The following is a 16,057-nucleotide window of genomic DNA, read 5'->3' on the forward strand; positions in this document are numbered from 1 at the left end:
GTGCTCAGAGCCATTTGAACCATTTTTCTACCACTTGTGGATAAGGCTACTGTTCTACCAGCATAACATGGCCGTGGTAAGTAGCCAAAAGCGCGCCCCCCCTCCCCGTCCTTCCCAGATCACTCTTGTATGTGAGAGGAAGTTCTCAAAAATTTTTGAAATTGATTCAAGATTGCAAGTGTTGTCACAGGTAAATAGTGAGCCAAACTTCTAGTGTCCAGGTCAATTACTCGTAACAGCAGAACAAAACATGTTCACAAATGTTCTTTACTGGTGGCACAGCTAAATTTGAAACCATTGTGCAGGTTGGCGTGAACCGAGCCCCACCAACTGGACATCCGAGACACCTGGCGGAGACATGGGAGGTGATGGTGATTTCCTATGTTCAGGTGTGTGCTCACATGTCAGTGCATATTGAAATTAATGTAACCACTTAACTGTACATTTTCCCCCAAAGTAAATGAATAGTGTTATAAATTAAGATTGTAAATAAGATTACATGAAGATATAACTTTCTATATATTTGTCAATTTTTTTGTTGTATCTCGCACGGCGACCTAACGACCAAAACTGTTAGTAAGTTGTAATGCGTGACATCTGTGACTGTAACATATGGTGAGTTACAGCTTATCAACAGTTGCCGTATCTGTAGACTGACATTACGTCTGTTGAAAGTTGTCGAGGAATTTGTGGTCACTTGGTGTCATATTGCTTCTCGAATTCCGTATTGTGATATTCCCTGACCGCATTTGTTCAACTATTTTCATCACATTTCACCAGCACAATAGCCTGAAACTGTCAGAGGGTCACCCTCAGTCACCAGCAGTGGTTGGTAAATGTTTCACAATGCCGATTGCTTGTGCTGGTGAAATGTCAGAAAATAGTATAAAAAATACTGAATAAAAATCCTGAGGCAGAAGCGTGCAGTCCAATAGTGGCCGCAGAGAGAGAGAGAGAGAGAGAGAGAGAGAGAGAGAGAGAGAGAGAGAAAGTACTTGCTGCAGAAAAGAATGATAAAGGAACCTCTTACATACGACTAACTGGCACATTGCAGTAGAGAAACACTTCAGTTCAGAGACTTAAGTAGCTTCAGAGCTGCCACTGTGTTTCTAGTGTAAGTAAACAGTCACGGTATCGCACAACGTCCACATGTGGCTGCAGCGACACTTTCAGAAATGCCGTCTGTAGAGCATGTCGTGAAGAGAGACGTCCCAAAGTGATGCTCACTATCGATAGTGCGACCAATTGCATTAGAATGTATTTTTAAAAGCTCTCTTAATCGTCCTGCAGCCATCTTTTTGAGCCAGGGCAGGTTTGTTCTCAGGTGGTGGGCATTTGCAGCACTTTTATACCAGCTGCAGCTAGCCGCTAGGTTTGTGGCATTACTGAGAAAAGTTTGAGTGTATGTGGATTCTACTGGCCAATTGTGGACTTTCACTCTTTCCATATGAACCGATTGTATGTGCTGATTCCAGAGATAAGAATCCGAAGGATTAAAATTGGGAGAAAGTGCAGGCCATGTGGAACTGGTCCCCCTCTTGCTATCCACCTGCCAGGGCATCGAGGTCAGTGAGACCCGTTGCACGTAAACCACACCTTTCTTCTTATTTGTTGGGCAGAGATTCGAGAGAGAGTGACAGCTAACAAATTGAAACAAGTATCTGCGGCCCACATCGCCATCTGGGATATGATCAGTAAACCCCGTATCTTTAAAGAATTGAACTCCCGTGTATAAAACAGCTTCAGACTTCAGATTACTTTACAACTGAGTCATTGTGTTCAATATTTGATCTTGAGTGTGTAATTAACATTGGGTGAAAGTTGCTAAATGCTCATTATCAAACACACTATTAGTATAGGCCGGGCAATTTGTGCTCTGTTTAATGAAAAAGCTGGTTTTTGGTGTACCTCGATGTGATGTCGCTTATCCTGATCCGTGTATCGTACGGTGGTGTAATTTTGCAGGTGCATTCAGTAGTGTGTGTGGATATTGTCTCCGTAGTGTGTTGTGAATATAGTTAATAGCGAGGAAGTACTAAATTAAAATGGCAACCCAGATGCCGAATTTTTACTGCATGAACTGCAAAAAACATAGTAAGCAATAAACTTTTTACTTTTAATCATTTTGTAGGGGTGTCAGTGAGAAAAAGTCTCACAGAGGTTTGAAATTGTGTGTAAAATTTGTCAAAAGTCTCAATTTACGGACGAATCAAATCTGGATATTTGCATGCAGTGAGTTATGCTTGCTCGAGACATGTACACAGTTTCTAACTGTAACGAATGACTTATTATGTTAAACCTTTGACGTAATGTTATACATCTTAATGAGTGGATTATCCTACAGTTTAGATTTGTAAATTTGCTCACTAATTACATGAAGTACTGGAAATCGTATTTTTGTTGCCCCTGTAAACAGTTAGACAGGTAACCTGCAACTGTGTGAGGGCGCCAAGAATCGGGTTAGCCGGTTAGTGATATAGATACAGTGCATCAGAGCCTTCTGTGTATGACTGCTACACACTGCCGGCTAGGATACAGTGGACACAATGTGTCAAGATTAGAGTGCTGCAACGCTCAATGTTTGACCGGTCATGGCTCGTCTGTTGATGGGGGGACCGAGCCGCTCGTGTCCGGCCCCGTACGACTCGGCTCAGTCACGTACTAGCCCCATGTCAGTTGTCCGGATTCCGGACACGCAGATAACTGAGCATGACCGGTTACCGCTGATGTCTCACCTCACCTCGCCGCGCCCCAGCTCACAGCACTGTACTGTACAAATCCAACGCCTCTCTCTCTCTCTCTCTCTCTCTCTCTCTCTCTCTCTCTCTCTCTCTCTCTCTCTCTCTCTCTCTCTCTCTCTCTCTCTCTCGCGCGCGCGCACACACACACACACACACACACACACACACACACACACACACACACTGTGTCTAAAATAAATATATATATATCTTTCAATACAAAAGTAACGTTTCCAAGAGCGAGTACGTGACACAGCTAAATTCATAAAGCACTTGGAAAGTAAAGTGATATTTCAGTACAATCGCGGATAGAAGACGTAGCAATTTTATGTCTGGAAGTGATCACAGTCTTCTCGCAAACGAAAGTCAAGGCGCGATTTTTAATCCTTTGTACTTCCTGTTAAAAAATACATATCTGTTAGTACACATCAGTTACGCTAGTTAATTATAAATCTATCGTGTATCATAACAAAACAGTACTTTTATCTGCAGTAATTACTCACCTGACAGTCAGTGTCATTGACACTGCAAATTTGTTGCAGTTTGTGAAACCATAGAACAACTCACTGGATTGTCGGTTCTTTTTCGCCTTCTAATTCAGCTGTGGCCTCTTTAAATAGTCTCGGAAAATGAGCAGTTTTTCCTGCAAGCTCATTATCATATCCTTGCAATCTGTAAGCGGAGTCCTTTTCCGTCAGCAAAACAGCAACTTCGTTATACTGAGTGTGTAAGAATTCCAGCACAGTGTACAAGCTGTTCCAGCGTGTGCAGCCCTCTTGTTTCAACGATGATTTCAAAGACGAGCAGGGGCCACTTTTCTTGATGTCCCTTACAATGCATTTTGCAGTATTTATTGTTGATGCGATGTTCGGAGCATAATTTAACAAGAAGTTATCTTCATCGAAAGTATAGCTAAGTGCTGTGTTTATACAATGAGCAGCACAAGGAATCCTTTCGTGATTTTCCACAGCCTTTATTACATTGGCAACCTGGTCGGAGACAAAAACAAAACTGTGCAAGATGTGCGGCGAAATGTCCCAATCAGCCATTTCAATTTCTTTCATAATATTTACTCCCGTCTTCTTAACGTCATGGAATTTTGTTGTAAATAAAACATTGTTCACAAGAGACCAATTTGTGTTAATGTAATGTGTTGTAAGCATCAAATAGTGCACCTGATTATGCGAATCTGTCCACATATCAACTGTCGCTGCACTTGTTTTATTAATAACTTCCGCAATAACAGAAGGCATTATGCTGTTTCGCATTGCATTAGCTTGTTCTTTGACATTTCTTCTTATAGTATAGGGATGTGGTATGACATCTGCCACATTAACTTCTCCAAAATGAGCAGCTAGATGTATTAATTGTTGGCCTAGTTCTCTGAAACCTTCACCGGAAACAGTGCTAAAAGGTCTCGTATCCTTAGCACACATTGCAACACATTTTTCTGTAACACTATTTTTTATCACTGCCTGTATTCCTGAAGGAGCTGTATCTTTGTGAGGTTTCCTGCAACTGTGTTTCTTTAAATGAATGGTTCCCAACAGGAAAGACAATAATGTGGAGCAGTTTATGCACGATACATACCCAGTTGACACACTGTTTTCGTCTACAACCAACAGAAATGTACTCCATACTTAGCTTTTTAGACCTTTCCGTTCCTTCAGTGTGTAAACATTGGTTTCAATCTTAGGTCTTACAGTACTGGCCGCCTCACGCTGCATGATTACAGAGAGAGAGACACACACCACAAATGGGAAGCCCGTACTGGCTGCAGTCTCACACGGGTAATGTGTTTGAAGTTAGGTGCTACGTATTCGGTCACGGCTTGTATGCTCGGTCACTAGAACTAGTGCGGGCAGCCTATCCAGTTAGGGTGTGCTCGCCCCATCTCGTATTTTGTGCTCGCCTACTCCGTCATGCAGGACTCTAGTCGAGATGTCCTTTGAGTGCATTGAAGTTTTTGTGTTGTGTTTGGAGAAAGATGTTGGATGTAAATTTTCAGCAATAATTAAAAATTCAAAAGCTTTTGGACATATTTCAATATGAACTTTTTTCTTGCAAGGAACCTTTCACTAAAGTTGAAAAAAGTATTTTTGAATCGCCCAGTATTTGGGATTACATAACAGGAACTACTTACGTGACTGCACCAAGTGTGTCAGGCATTTGCAGACACAGTAAAAAGGAAAATATTGGAACTGCAGCCATGAGTTGGACATGCTAATGAATAAGGTAAATTTAAGTTCCTTTGAAATTTAGAGGGTTTGTGAAGTTATTGACCTGTTCTTTTGCCTCATAAGTTCCTTGGATGTTTCATCTTCACCAATATTATTCATTTGAGTAGTAGGTTCTTTCAAAAATTACTTGTTCAGGTCATTTAGATTTCTTGAACTTGGCATGTACGGTGATCTGGTTTCAAGTAGTAATTTTGATTACTAGTATTACACAGCTCAACAACAATTTTACAAGGCTCAACACACACGAATAACAATTCAACGGTTCAAACATTCGAAACTGGCAGAATGAATAATAGCTTTCCACTGAATGAAATGTGTGCTACAGATTGACTAAGAACAATGTGACTGACTCCTGACATTACAGTATGATAACCGAATGCTGGCTACATATGGCTTTGAGTGCAGGATCTGTGTAAAAATGGATGTAATAGCAGAAGTTACAAAATTTAAAAATCCATAAGTATTGCACACACACACTGAGATGTCCAAAGCCTGCCAAGAATTATTAGATTTTCTAATTTGAATGTTTCACAGAGTTATGTTTTATTTTTAAAAAAAGTATATATTTGTCTGGTGGCCATTGCAATCTAGTGGGTGCAGTTGTAGAGTTCACCCTGGAGGTCCTGGGTTTAGTCCCAGTCTCTCCGGGATGGTTCCAGATTCGGTCAGTGTGCTACCAGTCGAGTGCCGGTACCTTTGCCGGGCTGCTGCGCCACTGTTCCCTTCCTATCGCTGCAGTGAAAAAAGGCTGTACTCTTCCTGCAGTCGGGCCAGTGGCCTTGCACCACAGACTTCCACCACAGACTTTACCTTGAGCTTATATATTTTTGAAAACAGAAAACTAGGGCTGCAAAATTGTAGCAGTTAAATTTGGACATAGTTCTATTTTAGGATTCAGACATTCTAGAATACAATAATTTTGCCCACCTCCGTAGCCGAGTGCATATGTGTATGTGTGGTTGGATATGGGTGTGTGTGCGAGTGTATACCTGTCCTTTTTTCCCCCAAGGTAAGTCTTTCTACTCCCGGGATTGGAATGACTCCTTACCCTCTCCCTTAAAAGCCACATCCTTTTGTCTTTCCCTCTCCTTCCCTCTTTCCTGATGAAGCAAGAGTTTGTTGCGAAAGCTAGAATTTTGTGTGTACGATTGTGTTTGTTTGTGTGTCTATCGACCTGCCAGCGCTTTCGTGTGGTAAGTCACATCATCTTTGTTTTTAGATATATTTTAAATATTGAGATTTAGCAAAATGTGAAACATATTTGTTTGAAATGGGAATATGTTTGTCAGTCTTGAAATAGTTATTGGTAGTTTTGAATTATGAACAACACACCATTTTAATGAATTGTAAATTTAGAGTAGTTCACGATAGGAAATGTAACCTTAAAAACCAATATTTTTGTCAGAAGTAGCCTGAAAAATAAGAAGTGAATAATGAAGTCTAATGAAATAAAGCTCGGATAATAATTTACCAAAGTAAAGTATTTGTGGTATGTGCATTATGTGTAGAATAGAAAACGGCTGAGGAAAGACAAATTATTTTAGGAGTGTGGTGTAAAAAAATCAGCACGGTGTAAAAAAAAAAAAAAAAAAAAAAAAAAAAAAAAAAAAAAAAAAAAAAAGAAAGACTCAGTTTTGCGTGACCTCCGTAGTTAGTGCCGGCTGTGTCTTGCCCCGAACATTTTTCTGGAGTTCAACTGATTCGATTGTAATACATCACCACACCACACTACACTAACCCGTATAGATGCGGTCCACCTGTACCTCTCGGCATCGATTCAGATCTACTGACACATTAGCGACCGTATTTATTTTAAAACTATTCGCGACCGTCACCATTCGCGGTGTGCTGTTTTTCAGATTGCGGCATCAACTTCGGCACGCCACAGGAAGTACTGGCGCACCGCAAAGCGGAGCACAGCCGGCCCGAGCCCCCGCCGCAGGAGTCGTCGCCCGCACAGGGCAGGGGCCGTAACGGCCGCGGCAGGGGAGGTGGCGCGTCGGGCCGGGCCGCGCCCGTGTCGCCACCCGACGGGGAGACTATAAAGCGGCAGGCGATGGCGGCGCTGCGCGAACTGGGCGCGCAGAGCCGGCGGGGCGGGGGCCGCGGAGCCTCGCAGGCCAAGTGGGGCATGCGGTTCCCACTGGCTCCGGCGTCTGGCACGGAGGGTGCCGTCAAGCTGGAGAAGGGGGCCGCCTTCAGCCTGCCACTGGTGAGAGCTCACTGCAGTGCACTACGTCTACTGCATGTGGTTTCTATTGTGTTTCCCAGTATTTACAATTGTCAACTGAGGTGAAACAGAGCCTACCGAAAAGTATGGCACAATTACTTTTTTCCCAATTCTTTCCAAGTTTCTGCATTATTAGCCGAGTTAATGTCGTCATTTTGTTCTCGCAGTGTTACGACAGCTTCCCGAGTTGTCACAGTCTGGAGACCGCTCAATTTATTCCAAATTGGTGGCACGATACGAAAACTGAAAACTTCTTTGTTTGTCATAACTGAAATTCTGTGCTAATGTTTCAGTTGTCGTTAATCGATAGAAACATCAGCTGAGATACGTCAGCAACTTCTGCAATACTTTGCCCGGACAAAATTCAGTTTGTTTCATAATTCTCTGGTCAAAAGTAATTATTTGGTGCACATCGTAACAACATTGGTCAATTTTTATTTTGGCTTTCTCGTAGTCATTTGTTTTTGTATATTTTTAGCCCTGGCACCCCTTTCAACTCGGTTCAGTCAGTGTATCGTAACGCGATTTGCTTGTGCAGAGGACCACAAGTAGTGTGGGACTTCGAAAGTCGTTTGGATGTCTTGAATATCTGTACAATTGGCAGTCAGTGTAGCTTAAAATAACGTGAAACTTAATTTCTTTGATCGGCAGTCTCACCTGGATGTTGGCCCTTCGGCAGTATAGCAGACGTGGAGCATTCTCGGCACGCTAGCGTAGTGAGCGGATTCGACAGTTACAGATTTGTGTATGTTTTCGAGATGGAGCCCTATTGTGTTCCGTTGAAGTGAAGGTGGCAACACTGATGCAGAGATAGTTGAGTGCGTTTAACTAGTGTAGTTTTCATTTTAGAAACCTAACAAACGAACATTACACCAAGTTTTAGTTAATTGTACACAAAGTTAAAAAACCGCACTAGTCAACATATGAAACTGTGTACCTGTACTGGATTCGCATTCGGGAGGACGACGGTTCAATCCCACGTCTGGCGGTCTTGATTTAGGTTTTCTGTGATTTCCCTAAATCGCTCCAGGCAAATGCTGGGATGGTTCCTTTCAGAGGGCACAGCCGACTTCCTTCCCCGTCCTTCCCTAATCTGATGAGACTGATGACCTCACTGTCTGATCTCCTTCCCCAAACAACACCCCACCCCCCCCCCCCTCCGCCCTCCCCCAAATGTGTACCTGTAACATCAAAAAGCAAATGCCCACAAGATATGTAATCCCGGTGAGTTGTGGGTTTGGGTATTTTGTTATTATAAGTGGCTGTTATTAATGACATTTAAAATAAGCAGTAGGTAGATCCCAGAGTGTAAATTCTGTTTCTTGCCATAGCAACTTCAACTGTCGGATAAAGGAATGTGTGTGCGGTGTCTGTCTGAGACCAGGAAAGTTGAAACATTGTGGAAAGAGAAAGATGACGTTAGCTCGACTGGAAACACCAAAACGTGGAAAATACAAATTTTCTTGAGAGAACTGGAAGTGTTGTACACTTTCGCCTCGTTGAGTACAGTCACATTGATGCAGTATGATCATGTGTTATCTTCTCAGCCTTTGTCTAATAGGCACCTTAAAACCCATATTTAATATGTACTCCATAATCAGATTAAAGGATTGACAGACAGTTTTTAGTGTCAAATAAGTATTTATCCTTTTAGGTCATCTGTGACATTTTTAAAGAAAAAAAAATTACACGTAGATGGTAGTTTAGATTTTGATCTAATGTGGACGATGAGGTGATACGACTTGGAGTACGAGCACAGATGAGATGAGGAAGGAGAATTTAGTCGCATCGTAGCTGAAAGAATCGTGGCAGCAGCTGTCTCGTTCAGTGTAAGGGAAACACCGAAAAATCTAGTCGGGACAATCGAATGTAGATTCCAATCTCTCCCCTCCAAGGAGATTCCAATGCACAAGCTTGATCAATAACGTCACACGAGTCTGTATCGAGCCTCGTGATTCTTATTGTTTGTTCTTATGTTACTAATGCAAAGCAGCAGCAGTGAACACATTTTTAACGATACAGTTTACTACAGTCAAATGTTTCTACGATTGAACCAATTATGATGTATCAGTGAAGTGTTGAAGGACCCAGGCTGTGGGCTGTAACCGAGTTGACAACTTCATTAGCGATCTGTCACACCGATACTTTTCGTGTGAACTTTCACATCGATTATTTCCTTACAGTCACCTCGTACTTGGCTATGCTGCTCGTACAGAGGGACTTCTTCTCCGTCGGCAGAGAGGTGAGGGCTGTAAGAAAGTTCACATCTACACCAACTCGCTACGAAATGATGCGGCTGCATTTTGAAGAACTTTTCTGTATTTTGTTGCTCTGACATAAAAATTACAGTGTCGAGTGAATAGATGTTCATAATTGGTACGTGAAAGCAGCCTCTTTATAGACACTTAGATCAGAACAAAATGACATTTCTGTTCAGCTTCTTTCAGCTGTTCCTGACAGAGGCTACCTCGTCAGCATCGCCGAGCCTTGACACCGAAGTATAGACGCCACCGTCACGGCGTCGCGCCTCGCTAATGTCCTATGTTCGTGCTTCTCACATTGTCTGCACAAATCAAAATAAAAGAAGACTCAGTGGAAAATTCTCTATGTGTTAACTTAAACAATATTTTTACACAAACACATTTCATGTGATTGCGAGAAAGAGGTGGAACGACCCGGTATACCGTAGCAGGCTGTCATCAGTTTAAGTACGCGTCAATTTATACGTAGCAGCCTTAGACAAATGGTGACTGTACACGTTTTGATGCGGCCTTAACCCTTCAATCATTTAGTAGGTTTCTAAAGTGAATGTCACATGAAAAGTGCTATTTTAAATCTGGTGAGGTATAAAACATAAATTAAGACACCAGAAGAGTTGGGAGCGTAGTTGTGACTAGGTACAAAAATGACGAGGAAGTAAATCTGACTTTCAGTAGCCATTCGACCCTCAGTTTTGATACGCACCGTATATAACTTGTCTGCCTGCAACCCTGACAGTTTTGTGTGACACGCAGTTGTCGAGTATGCCGGTCGGTTCACCGTGTTTACTACACGGGTTTAAGTGTGCGCGTTTCTCCTCAGGTCCGCAAGGCGAGCGGCCCGGGCCCGAGATTCGCTTCCCTGGAGAGGAAGCGCGGAAAGAAGGCGGGAGCTGGCAGCGGGGGTGACGAAGCGTCACCCGGTCCGTCGCCGGCGCGGCTCGACGTGTACGAGTTCGCCGACGAGGAGACGTTGGCCGAGCGACCGGAGCTGCAGAGGCGGCCGGCAGGGGGGGCCGCCGTTGCCACTCCGGACACCACCGTGGGTGCCGCTTCCACAGCCGAGCTGGCCGAGGCACGTAGGACTGCACCGGTGTCGTGTTCTGCCAGCCATGCTTGCTAGCAGCCTGTTGGTGTGCGAGGGGCGGACCGTTCACTCGCTGTTTCTCGATTTTGTTTGCTTCACTTTGTTTCCAGTCGGGTGTTCTCCTTTTTTCCTTGTGTACTGCTCCCTTTTGTCACATGTTCCTTTAATTTTGAAAGGACTTTTATAATGGTGACTGTTTCTTCGTAATAAGAACTGATTGTATCCGTATATCAAAGTAGCGGATTTTCCACATACTAATCATTCCAGTCTCAACATTCTGTATTGTATAGCTTTAAAAACAGAATGCTAATAAGTCACTTTCAGTTAGTTTCACACATAAACATCTACCTGTGCCCCACGTTTACAACTAGGAGCTGGGCGTGTCTTACCCCTGAGCATTTTTCCTGTTTTTGGTTTGGTTGGTCACCACTCTACACACTGACTGGTACAAAACAGTTGCCATCAGGGCTGTCATGTTCAGTCCCGAATATCGTTACATACATTTAGTTGCTGATTATTTTTACATTGTTAGCTCAGTCAAACTCCTCACCCCATTCTTATGGATGCTAAAGATGTCTACCATAATTGTATATTTCCCGTGCTAGTTACAGTCATCTTGTTTGGGCAAAAAGGCATCAGTCCTAAAATTTAATATAACCACACTCTTACAGAAGATATTGAAAACTTTGTTAGCAGAAAGGTGTATGTTTAAGGCTACTTCCACGTGTTTTGAGTTTGTGGTTATCTTCATTGGTTTTTTCACTTCTTTAGGTTGTCTTTGTCTCCATTTCTGGTTTGCATTAGGCCTACTTATTTTTAATGCTGTTACTCAACACGTCAATGAGAATTTGAAATCACTCCACTCTCTTTTTAAGAATGTATGTGCTACCCAGTTTCTTTTTATTTATTGCACTCATCTACTGTCTATGCTCCCCACTCTTCTCAGTAGCTACTCATTTCTCACACTGTCCATCCAACTTATTTTTTCCATCCTCTGCCTCCAGCCTTTGCTCTACAGTTCTGTCTCATTGTCCTTGTTTCAACACCATACTGGAGGAGGCTAATCCGTATGAAAGATTTCGTCAGATTTTTCTTAAAACTTTTGTCGACATTTCTGCAGGACCTTGCCTAGTACGACGGTGCGGGTCTCCCGCATCGTTCCCCCACGCTCTGTGAAGGAGTATAGGACTTCTTCATCATTATCATCATCATCTACAGAAAACTTGATTTTTCTTATAACGTACGTCTTTCGGCATTGCTATCTTCGTTTTGATTTCTGTGCTGCACTTTGTCACAATCTGTTCTGCTTCTTAGAGGTTTAAAACATTTCACGTTTTCTAATGTTCTCCGATCAGCATTATCTTTACCCTTTAATTTACTTGTAATGTCATTACTGATTTATATGTTGTATCGATTTTCATTCCACAGCTATTTGCTTTACCTTCAATAACCTCCACTACTTCCTGCAATATTTTTCATTTGTTGCTATATAGCATTACGTGGTTGGCAAATCTCCAAATGTTGTATTCTTCACCTCAGATTCTTATGCCAGTATCATCTATTGGGCAGCCTTGTCTTACTTCTTTTCATAATTCAGTCTCCTCTCACTTTCACTGGCACTTTTTGATTTAAGTATACTGAGTTTGTAATTCACTTGCATTTCCAATCCTCTCTCTTTTCCCGTGCCACACTGTCAAATGCCTTCTCTAGGTCTATAAAATGAGCAGCAAATGCACTCTTTTAATTTTCCAGTGTGATTGGTGGCCCTTGCACAGTGAAGAATTTGAGTTAGAGTTGTTGGTGGTGATGTTTAAATAGTTTTCCCACCTCTGTAAAATTTCCTCGCCATCTTTATACACTGACCATAATTTTATTTTATCTTTGTAACTGTATTGTTTTGTAACAATGACTTTTTGTTCACGTACCACAAATAGAGGACAACACACCCTAATGTGGTTGCAAATACTCCTTTTTGATTCCAGACAATATAATTTATGTACATTAGTGATGTACAGAGGTTGTGCACAACTTACAAAACTGAAAGGTTGTTCTGCAACTGCACTGAGTGTTGTATCCACTGTTAAATTTATTGTAGGTCTGTTTCAGATTAATTACGTAACATTAAGCTTATCGTGTCTCGTATTTGTTTCAAAAGATCTGAAGACATTTGTAAATATAGACAAATTCGACAATAGACTATAAATAAATTTAAAAAATTGAATAATAATTCACTTGTCAAAGAAATACTACTTGACACTATTTGAAGCTTTCGTAAATCGGTACACTACATTTTCTCCTTACAGAGAAACATTTTGGGTTAACACGCATACGTATTCCCTTTTAGGAGAAGGAGAACGGTGCGAAAAGTGTCGAGCAGACCACTGCGTCTGAGCTCTCGAAAGAGGAGGCAGTTCCCCGGTCGGAGACGGCGGGAGGGGATGCGGTCGAGGGTGACCGGCCCTCCACCGGGAGACCCCAGCGGCGCGAGAGGCGGCGCAAGTCGTGTGCAGACTTCCCTTCCGACCTCAGTGACGTACTGGACGAGTCCGACAGTGACGGCGAGCCCCGGGCCACTCCGGTCGCCCGCACCTCCGCCGCACCCAGGGGAGGTAGGCGGCCGAGGCGGGGAGCCGGTAGGGGGGGGGCCCGGGAGGGGCGGAGCCGGCTCTGCGAGACGGCGCGGGAGGGGGCGCGGAGGCGGCGGGGGGAGGAGGCCGGCACACACGGCTCTCGCTGTTACCGGAGCTGCCCCGCCCGCACCGGTCGCAGTCTCGGCGAGCAGCGACGACGACGAGGGCGACGGCCCGGCCCTCCCGCCGGCCAAGGTGCCGTGCAGAGCGACGACGCCCGACGACTCCAGCCAGAGCTCCTGCGACGTGAAAGGAGCGGCGGCCGGCCCCGTGGGTGCCGCGGCCAGGAGGCGCCGACGCCGTGCGAAGTCGGATCTGCTCATCTCGGTGTTCCGGGCCAAGGCCCGCCACGTGTCAGTTTCGGCAGCGGCCGGAGCCGACAGCTCGGAGGACGGCACTGCGTCCGGCGGTGTGGAGCCGCCTGTCTGATAAGCGGCCACTGGGCGTATACCTCCTGCATCCTCTGTCATATCTACGGCAGTGTAAACTGGCTTCCCTGCTACGGCCCCAGTTGACGCCAGATGCTGTCGACGTTGCTCTCGAGACACTTAGTGCTTCGAAGTGGTGACATTTCTGTCAGATGTTGAAACGCCGTAGTCCTTTCGTGATAGTATGATATTGTGTTACGGATGGGGAGACACAATAAGAGCATGTACTAAATTCTCTCCCGACCCTCAGTCTGTGTGTGACCGAGTAACAGTACAATAACTTTTGACCAGGTCGCATTGCGTCGGTGACACGGTAGACCTCGGCAGTACTTGCTGCTCGTATAGTGCGGACGATCGGGATACCTACTGCAGAGACACACTCGAACCACTGCCAGTTTTTTTGTCGTAGTCATCGTGTGCTCGTAAATACTCTCGTATCCCTTTTAGTAACTTTATAGGTTCTCGACGGGACCTGTTCGTGAATGGCAAATTTCACGCCCCTCTATTTCGTGTCAGTTTCAAGTATGCCACTTCTTCTCTGTGCATCTCTGCAACCGAATTAAATTAATTTTTCCAAAAGGGTTAATGTAACAGAAATTACTGCATCCGCTCCAAGTGTCCATTCTAACTGACTGTAGAGGTATGTGAAATTTGTGTTCACTCGTGTGCCGTGCGACCTTAGCGCTTGTTACATTTTAGTGTCAATTTGTTATGTTGTTCACAGTTGCTCAGGTTTAGTTGACGGTGACAGTTCAGTGCAGTTCAAGAAATTTTGGACTTTTGGAGAGGTATTTCAGAAGTGAAAAGTGAAAGAGTAGTGCAGATACAGTGACTGGTTTTGTACCTTGTATGTGGAAGATGAGAGCAGAACGTGTGGACCTGCTATCAAAACTGCCAATATAGTGCCTTTTTTTCCCGGCTTCAGGTGGAAGCAATTTCGTGTACACATTATAATAGCAGAAACTGGTATTGCGATCGATTTATTGCTCGTGAAGTGTGTCTGAATGTGTAATGTGTGTCTCTCTGTATATTCCACAAATTGAAAATGTCCAGTTACGTGATCTCTTAGTTTTTTTAGGGTTGTGCGTTGTTTGCATGTTGCAGGATGGTTCTTTTGTTTCGTACCGTATCGGTTTGTGTTCTAGTGTATTGTTTCGGTATTGTTATATTTTTTACTTTATTCTGTTCCTTGCATGTGTTTCTCTGGGCACTGAGACGTGTGCACAATCTTTCCTACCTTGTCTCCAGTCGTTTACTACACGATATATTGAATTGCCTGAAAAAATTTTGCACTGCCATTCGACAGAATATAGTGAAACTGTATGTCTCTGTGGCCATTCTTAACATGGATAAATTACATGGGAGACCCGAGAGAGATCGTGTGCTGCTCCGGTTTGCACTTTAGGTAATCGACTCTGCCTCAAATTTGTCCGCTGCACACGTCAGTCGCCCGGGGTCGCAGGAAGCCAGCGGTTTCCGTCCCTGCCTGCCAGATTTTTCATCTCGTGCAGTGACTTTGCATCGGTACTAGAACAATGTACGGCAGCGAGCTACGTGCCAGAGTACTCTGTTGCCAGCTGTTGAAAAATTATGTCGCGTGGCCCCTTTTACGTCGAGTCTGATTAATGTGGAAAGTGAAATTGATCCGAATTGGTGGCACCACTTTCTGGCTGGGGGCGGAATCTGCGGGGTTCTGGGGTGCTTTTTGTAGTCGTCCTTTGTGCTGAACAGCATTCTCAAATGAAGCCAAATTCCTCTATGTAAAAGATGTCTATATGATGTATATTTAGGTATATGTTATAGAGTAAAAAGATTTAGTACAATTTATACTATTATTCACTGATGGAATTTCAGTACATTATGTACATATATATAAATACATACATATAAAAGGAAAACATATATATAATATTGAAAATTTGAAATAAATGACGGAGCCTATATATATACATATGTGTAAATTAATAAAGAGTGTTAGTGCATCTTCCAGTTCTGTTTTTGAATGATAAAAGCCACCTCTCTTGTGTTCCTGCAAGTGTTATGAATAAATATATAATTATAAAATATCTCTGCACTTTATTGCTTTCATAACTACAAAGAAAACCTCATTTTGATAATCCCAGGGCTAATTACATAATGCAACATCCTTATTATCTCAGCAACTGATGAATGGTGAATGTTTGCTCCAAAAATGAATTGAAAATTTTATTGAAACTGAACATTCCGTTTGGCAATTATGTTGGAAATGTATTTAGGCATCAGGTATTTATGCCAAGCAAAGCAGTCGCACAATAAAACGTACTAGTTCAGCAGACAGGCCGGAATAAATAGTCTTAATTGAAAATACCTCTTGAAGTAGTCAAACTGATTCTGTAAATAAGAATACTACATAAATGTAGCTAGAGAGTACAATATCAATAAATGTGAAAACTTCAGTACGTCA

At 43.2% G+C, this 16,057-nt stretch overlaps 1 protein-coding gene across 5 annotated transcripts in view; it reads left to right on the forward strand.

Annotated features, from left to right (window-relative positions):
• LOC126426409 (pneumococcal serine-rich repeat protein-like) overlaps positions 1-15,603 on the forward strand; it is a 100,420-nt gene extending 84,817 nt beyond the window's left edge. For all 5 annotated transcript variants that reach the window (XM_050088327.1, XM_050088329.1, XM_050088330.1 and 2 more), the window contains 4 exons: positions 306-389; positions 6,841-7,193; positions 10,293-10,544; positions 12,901-15,603. In XM_050088327.1, coding sequence (XP_049944284.1) covers positions 306-389; positions 6,841-7,193; positions 10,293-10,544; positions 12,901-13,701 — 1,490 coding nt within the window. In that variant the 3' untranslated portion in view covers positions 13,702-15,603. The remainder of the gene's footprint in view (positions 1-305; positions 390-6,840; positions 7,194-10,292; positions 10,545-12,900) is intronic.
• Positions 15,604-16,057: the final 454 nt, after the last annotated feature.

This window comes from Schistocerca serialis, chromosome 11 (genome assembly GCF_023864345.2).
Source record: "Schistocerca serialis cubense isolate TAMUIC-IGC-003099 chromosome 11, iqSchSeri2.2, whole genome shotgun sequence".
NCBI classification, from domain to species: domain Eukaryota; kingdom Metazoa; phylum Arthropoda; class Insecta; order Orthoptera; family Acrididae; genus Schistocerca; species Schistocerca serialis.